At 37.2% G+C, this 7906-nt stretch overlaps 1 protein-coding gene across 1 annotated transcript; it reads right to left on the bottom strand.

The window, feature by feature from the left end:
* Nucleotides 1-308: 308 nt before the first annotated feature.
* LOC146522686 (butyrophilin subfamily 1 member A1-like) lies at nucleotides 309-7154 on the bottom strand. The gene is made up of 4 exons (XM_085153610.1): nucleotides 5902-7154; nucleotides 4900-4976; nucleotides 3814-4173; nucleotides 309-2763 (listed from the first exon to the last, which is right to left on the bottom strand). The coding sequence occupies exons 2-4, from the start codon at nucleotides 4961-4963 to the stop codon at nucleotides 2624-2626; spliced, it is 564 nt and encodes a 187-aa protein (XP_085009736.1). The 5' UTR covers nucleotides 4964-4976; nucleotides 5902-7154; the 3' UTR covers nucleotides 309-2623.
* Nucleotides 7155-7906: the final 752 nt, after the last annotated feature.

Below are 7906 nucleotides of genomic sequence, written 5' to 3'. Positions count from 1 at the left end.
TTTCCTGCCTTTCTGGAGGGATTATATTTCACAAAAAAACGATCTAATATGCATGTCCACATAATTATGCATTATTAGAATATTTTAAAAAACACACGCTGTATTTTAAAGAACATACATTAAGAAGCAGATTATAGTAGATTTATATTTTAAATAAGACAAAATTTGGATTTTACAGCAGTAAAATTATTGTATCTCTACAGTTTAAACATGTAATAAGCTTTGCCCCTGCACAGAGTGGATAGTGAAACAAATGGAATCATCATAAATACATTATTTCATATTTATTACTTCCCCCTCCTCATTGCTTTATTATTGTAGCTCTAGTAATAAATAATAATGTAAGGATTCTGGATCAGCACCATGATGCCCATAGTATATACAGTATTCTGAAGAAGGTCTAAAATGTCACTGTGTGTGCGTGCATGTGTGTGTTTTATGTATATGGATTTTTTTTATATTATTACTCATGATATAACATTGGCTGGTAAGGACATGAGGAGGGAACAGTAGGAGCTGTGTGAGGCTACTAAAGGCAGTGCTATAACATTTTTCTGTCATCATTTTATTATAGATTTAGTGCAAGAGTTGTTAGGTGTGGATAATTAGATTATAGTTTATTGCAATAGCAAGTTGTGCCTTGTTCTCAGATAGACAGCAAGTGGAGAGTGATATATGAAAAGATGGGATGGAAGGAAGAAGAGAAGCAAAGAGTGATTCACAGGCAGAGCCTAAATTATTTCTCACAGTTTTTTGTTGCCTTATGGTTCTAAGCGCTGTCACCAATCTTTGCATTTTGTTATTATCTCATGACACTTGTTTAATCAGCTACCATCTCTCCTATGGACTTTCTAATGTCTACAGTCTCAAATCAACACAGCCCTGCCCTTCCCATATTAGATTCTTGATGAATGTGTGTTGCTGTCATTCAGCCTGGTTCAATGTGCCCCTTTTTAACTTTGAGCACCCGCCCCTTTAAACCTCTCTGCACGGCCCTGCTGTTAAACCTTGCCTCCAGTTTTGCTGGTAAACATACATCAGTGAGTTAATGAGAGGTGATGGAATAAAGGCCTCACAGTGAAACAACAAACAGATCTAACACTGGAATTAAGACCTGAGAGATATAATATGGACCAGGTTCAAGATAACCTGACTTTCTTTATGTTAGCTTGTTTAACAAAATCTAAAACCCCAGTCAGAGACGAAAATGTTTATTTTGAGTTATTAACGACAACAAAATAAGGTGAGAGAGCATCTCTTTGGTTAATCTTGTGAATTCTTGAATTAATATATTAATTTATTCAGTCCTGCGGTTTATTTCTAAATGAAACTTTAAACTGAATGCTCTTAATCATGAATACGTTCAAATATGACACTGTCTCATATCTAATAAGGAGACTAAAAACATTAAAAACATTTAAGAAAAAAAATAATTTACTGATTCAGGATCCAGATTAATAACCCACAAAAAGTTGTACCTCCTCCAGGGAAAATGATTTTGTGTTTAGCTTAGCTCCCTTTGATAAAGCACGAGGTAAAACATATTCTACTAACTCAATCCCACTTCATTGGACCTCTCTGGTCACAAAAACAACTTAAAAAAAAAACCTTCATTTGACAGAGTCTGGTGGAGCTTTGACTGCTGGCCAGGAAATCCCAGTTAATATTAACACCAGCCTCATTACAGAAAGAGCTGAACTAAGAAGTAATCTGTAATGGACGACTGTTTTAAACGAATTACTAAACTGAATAATATGAGGTAGAAACAAGTCAAGGGAAAAAAAGAACATTCATCAAATTACTGATTCCAATCAAGTCTTTGTCATGAGCTGCTGAGCAAAGTGCATTCTTCTTAAGATCAATGATGGATAAACACTGATTGGTGAACTTCATAACACTAGTTTGCATTAATGACAAACACCAAACTATTTTGACCATGTTGAGCTTTGAAGCAGAGCTGCAAACCTTTATAAAGTCTAAACTGTGCTAAAGAAGAAAGTGGTTTGCAAACAGAAACTGATACAAAAACACTTCTATGTAAACTGAATGAGCTCCAATGAGCACCAGAGTTAATTAGCAGCATATTTTTTACTCCTTCAGTACAAAACGTAAACTATACGTAGTTAGTATTAAAACTGTAACAAAGCAGCTGCTTCCCCTATTAATTTCAGTTTATGGTTAGCATTTGTGCTAACCACACATGGTACCAATGAATAACCCCTAGGATGAACTAACATGTTTCAGATTTGGGATAAATAATGTTTTTGGTAAAGTGATGATTAAACTTGAGTTTTCCACATGTTTTAGTCTAAACATAACAATATGGGATGCAGGTCAGGATGGAAAAATAATGGAAAAATCATTGAAAAAAAACAAAACAAAAAAAACTTGGGAATAAAGGTGCAAAAGTTCTACTTAAATACGGGAGAACTCAGGATGATGTAAGTGTGCACTGCTCTGTGGTACAGCTCTGAGAAATTTCAACAATACTTTAAAAACAGTCAGCAGCCTCATTATGGTCAGAGGTGACCTCAGGAGTGATCTGTAATGAGGCTGCTACTTCACATAAATACAATTTATATATATATATATAAAAACAAATGATTTTACAAATACAAATTGATTATTTACAATACGTTAAAATCAAGTAATGCAGGTGAAGTGCAAGAATCACCGCTACAAATAAACCCAGAGCTAAATAGAGACTGATCCTCTGACGGGTCTCTGGTTTCAGTGTTTCTGTCTTCGGTTTTTCAACAGCAGCTGTAAGGATATTGAACAAGTATGAGTTACAGGATCATTAAATGCAAATTTCTGAGAACAAGAAAGTGTTATTAATGAAGGTGAAGTGTTTAGTAGCTTAAAAAATTTTGGTTTGAAGAAGCAGATCAAGCACTGGACTTGCACAACTCCACGTGAATTTTAGCTTTACTCTGTTTCCTTGTTGTGTCAAAACAATTTCCCAAAACCACCAACTGGCCCCTTTGTTCATTACATCTTGCGGACGGCCCCTTCCTGTTCCAATATGACTGCACACCAGTAAACAAAACAACAACCTAAACACATGGATGAGGAAGTTACTGATCTTACGGTCGCTGATCTTAAGTGGGCGGGGCGAGCGAAATTACACTTTTACTAAAAAGCCATTTAACCACACAAGGCAGGAGTTATCCCTCTCCATCATCAAAGCTTTCATTACTGTAGGAGCCATATGAGTTGTCCCCTTTTTAGATTAAGAGGGTTGGTTTAAATGCACACACTGTATTGGTGCACAGGTGTGTTAGGTGATAAATGTGGTTGCACTCACTTGTTCACCTCACCTGATGTTGATGAGCAGAAAGGTAGGGTGAGGATGAGGGGCTGCAGCTTGAGTCATTTTGATGCATTTTTTGTATGCAACTTTTAGATTAATGCACTAATTAATGTCATAGCCAGATGTTGTAGTTTGGCATAATAATTGGTGTAATGTTTGTGGGTTGCATTCATTTTTGTTTGTGCAGTCTGTGCATTTGTATCATGTTTTGATCCCACATACTGATTTTGTACAGTGGACAGTACAATGTGAAATTAAGTTTGGACCTTACTTGTAATGACATAATTGTAACTGTAATGTGACTACTAAACATTACACTACATTAATACATTATTGAACAATATAAGTGTATCATGTTACTTTGTGTTATAGCCAAGAGATGCAAAATTGTCCCTGACTGAAAAGACACACACTGATTTAGTATCCCTTAATTATCCAAGGCTTAATATTTGTTTACTATTTAGTTATTGTGTTGGATACCAACAGTGATGTCATCTTACCTGTAACATTGAGGTCACATGTTTTGGAACTAACTTCTTCGTTAAGGACAACGATGCAGTGATACGTCCCCGTGTCGTTGAGCCTGAGATCAGTTAAGAGACATTCAAGCCGTCCTTTCCTGGCGAGCTGTGGATCACACTGCAGTCGTCCTCTGTAGTGCTCATCTGGATACACCTCAGTGCCAGTCTTACTGTTATAGAAGAAAACCCGTGTTTTCCTTTTCAGATTCATTAGGTTTATTTGTAGGAGGTCAGGAGGCCTGTTGGTGTCGAAATGGAGCAGCCATGTTATTGTGATGTTACTGTTTTCTTCTGCTTTGTAGACCTCCTGTTCTTCACTCATAGTGAAGTTACTTTGACCTGCAGGAGGAAACAGAAACAAAGTAAGTGAGGAATTATAAAAGAGCCCAAAAGAACTCAATAAATGAGTACAGAAACAAATAATGGACAAATTAAGCCCACTGACAAGCTCAGGATATAGACTGCTTTAAATGCTCAGGTTCAGCTCAGTGTTTAAAGCATTTTTAAAAAAAATCTTAACTCCACATTTTGAAAGGGTTTATCTTTACAAGGTGAGCGGGAGGCCCATTATAACACAAAATCACTTCTAAAAAAGAAAAGTTGGAAATACATTTTTAAAAATGTATGTAAAAAGCTACAATGTTATCACCAGAAGATGCCTCACGGAGAAGAGACAAAAAAGGATGATAATTAGCAGCTTACAAAAAAACCCAGTGTCAAAAAATACAAACAAGGATATGGAAGGCAGCACAGTCCCACTTCTGCTATTCAAGCTGCAATACTTTATTCTAAACATGATGAATGGTACTAGAGTAAATCTTCTGTAATAAATAAATAAAAGAAAATAAGATTTTTTCTAATGATTCTTATAAGTATAAGAATATTTCTGTTGACATAAAATACAAAATGTACAGTTTTGATGCCACATATATGCCATCATATTTTCTGTAGCAGAAAGCCTTTAAAATTATTTTTAATGACTGTATTAAATACTATTATTTATATTTACTATTATTTATAATACTATTATGTATATAGTAAACAGAAACATTAGCAGCTACTCACCGACTACAGCACAGAAGAGAGTCACTGTTAATGCGGAGAGGAAGAGAGCTGTGCAGCCTGGCATTCTTCATTGAGCCCTAAAGTGTGAAACCGCAGAACGAGAACATTGAACTACATCATTATTTACAACATTTATTAACTGAGACAATTAACTCATCACAGCTGCAGTAGATAATTTAGATAATCGATTTTCTCGATCTACTGCAGCTCAGATTATCAGCTGTTGTCTGAATAATTCATTCTGACACGTGTTTTTTTTTTTTCTATGAATAGAAAATAATGTAGGCTTATACTGTTACAAATGTACTACTACTACTACTAGTCTTGGTTTGTCTTAGAAACGTGTAAGTTGTTTGAGGAGTCACATGAGTGGCCTATATTTCTGTCATAGGTTTCATGTTTAATAATGCTGCTTTGTCTGGCAGAACAAACAAACCGATAAAGCTCGTATTTTAAGTTTCCTGTTTTACCACCATGCGAAGGGACTTTACCTCGTTGGTGCTGCTGTGTGTGTGTGTGCAGGTGTGCGTGGGTCGCGGGGGAGGGGTACTATGTGTTGCAACCAATGATGTAACTGTACAAAGTGTGTCAGTCTTGTCAGCCCACTAGCCCAGACACCGACCAAACGGCTAGCCCCTGCCCCAGATGGCGAACAGAGAACGGGGGTACGTGAAGACCCCACGCCTCACTCCTCCTCACTTATTGTTACTGCTAATGCAAATTAGTGCAAATCGAGAAATGCAAACCACTATTTCTTTAGTTGTGTAGAATTTTCGTGTTCCAACCGAATCTGCTTCAGAAATTATTTAGTGCGTTTGAAGTCTAATATGGATTTAATTCGGCTGAATGTTGTCGATGTGTTTCTGTTTTTATGCAGCAGCCCGGACCAAAACTAAAAACTGTGAACAAACATGTTGGACCTATTTCTGATCTGAAGATGGGAAAATAAGGAGATCGCATAACACTTAATGATGCAACAAACCTCTGCACAAATGTACTCACTGCCGTGTCTTTCTTTCCGCAGAACCAACGCGGTCTCAAATACAAAAACAAAACAAAACTTTGATCTCTCTGCCAAAGGTTTTAACCGGATATCTGCGGTATAATCCACATTCCTGCTTCTCCAGAGCTCAGACTGCACGTCAAGTTGCACATGGGTCCAAACGCGGAAGAAATCAAAGGAAAAAAAATACGCGGGTTATGGATGAGAATAGAATGACGCAAAGGACACCGCTTCCTCGTTTCTCTATTGTCAAGTCAAGTCATCTTAAAAGACATCAAGTGTCGTTCAAAGTGCTGGACAGAGGGATAATATAATAAAAACAATATAGATAAGATGAAAACATTGTAGAAAAATTGTAAGACATCCATATGTGTACATGCAAATATGCACTGTTATGTTTTACAAGTAAAGCACCGTCTCATGAAAGCTTTTCGTCGTTGTTTCCTTAAAAAAATGTTTATATTTGTGACAAAAGTGTGCAAAATGCCCAACACACGCAATCAAACACGATCTGTGCAGCGTGATGAACGTCGTCTGTTTTAAATGTATTAACTGAACAATCTGCAACAGAGTTTGACAATATTTTAAATAATTCTTTATTTTTTGAAAAGTGTTTTATGTGCTACATTTACAGCTCACCTTTATGATGCACCGCAACAGAACAGACTAATGAACACATTATTCAAATCAACTTGTTCTCCTGGTCCATTTTAGATTAAATCTAAAAGTTAACATTTTATTCATTTTGTATTTGTCACATAGACAATCATACATAGTACAGCATGCAGTGAAATGCGTGTTGCGGTGCAATGCCAGACCATACAAAAACGAAACGAAACTAACAATAAATGTATATAATATACAAATGTAATACTAATACTAATAATAATAATCTTGGTTTGTCTTAGAAACTTGTAAGTTGTTTGAGGAGTCACATGAGTGGCCTATATTTCTGTCATAGGTTTCATGTTTAATAATGCTGCTTTGTTGCTATTCACGGTTTCTGTTTGGAGACGTCTGGCAGAACAAACAAACCGATAAAGCTCGTATTTTAAGTTTCCTGTTTTACCACCATGCGAAGGGACTTTACCTCGTTAGTGCTGCTGTGTGTGTGTGCAGGTGTGCGTGGGTCGCGGGGGAGGGGTACTATGTGTTGTAACCAATGACTATGATGTAAGTGTACAAAGTGTGTCAGTCTTGTCAGCCCACTAGCCCAGACACCGACCAAACGGCTAGCCCCTGCCCCAGATGGCGAACAGAGGACGGGGGTGTGTGAAGACCCCACGCCTCACTCCTCCCGCTTACTTATTGTTTTGATGCATGCACTGATCAGTGGTCTTTCATCAGTGGGTTTTGGTCAGTGGTTGTTGATCAATGGTCATGAGAATTTGCAAAATTATGATTAAGGAACTGACCTCCCAGCCCATTGTTCCTTCAGTGGGATGGTTTCAGTCATTATGCAGATGTACTGTTTATAACATTTGGGGAAAGTTGCAGTCAGCTGAGACTGAAGAAGTCACTTGGATGAGTGACAAAACGTTTCTCCCACAAAACGCTACGTCCTGATGAACAGAATCAACTTTTGGAGATTTACGTTCCTGGGTGATTGAGAATGCATCAAGACGATGCATGCTATTCTAACGTACATTGAAAACATGGGAGGGGCATGGTACCATGCCTGAGGCTCAAACACCGGTGAATAAATTTGTTTATTGTTTATTCAAATTCAGTTAATTCCGTTTTTTTAAGACTCGGGTTTACTGTATATTGTCAGGATTATCTGTACAGCTGACCGGAATCCATCAGATTCTGCAAACACAAAGATGGTGTTGTGGCGATCGGGAACTTAAAGCTTTACAGTCACAGGGGAAACCCGACCACGCCAACCTGGGAGTTTCACACAGACAGTATCTATAGATACTATGTACTATGTAAATGAAATTGTTCATTTACATAGTTTCTAAAGTTTGTAACACTTGAGCCAGAGCCGTGGTTGGGAGTAAA

This window comes from Neolamprologus multifasciatus, chromosome 3 (genome assembly GCF_963576455.1).
Source record: "Neolamprologus multifasciatus chromosome 3, fNeoMul1.2, whole genome shotgun sequence".
NCBI classification, from domain to species: Eukaryota; Metazoa; Chordata; class Actinopteri; order Cichliformes; family Cichlidae; genus Neolamprologus; species Neolamprologus multifasciatus.
Note: the sequence above shows the minus strand (reverse complement) of the source record. Positions and strands in the feature narration are given on the sequence as shown.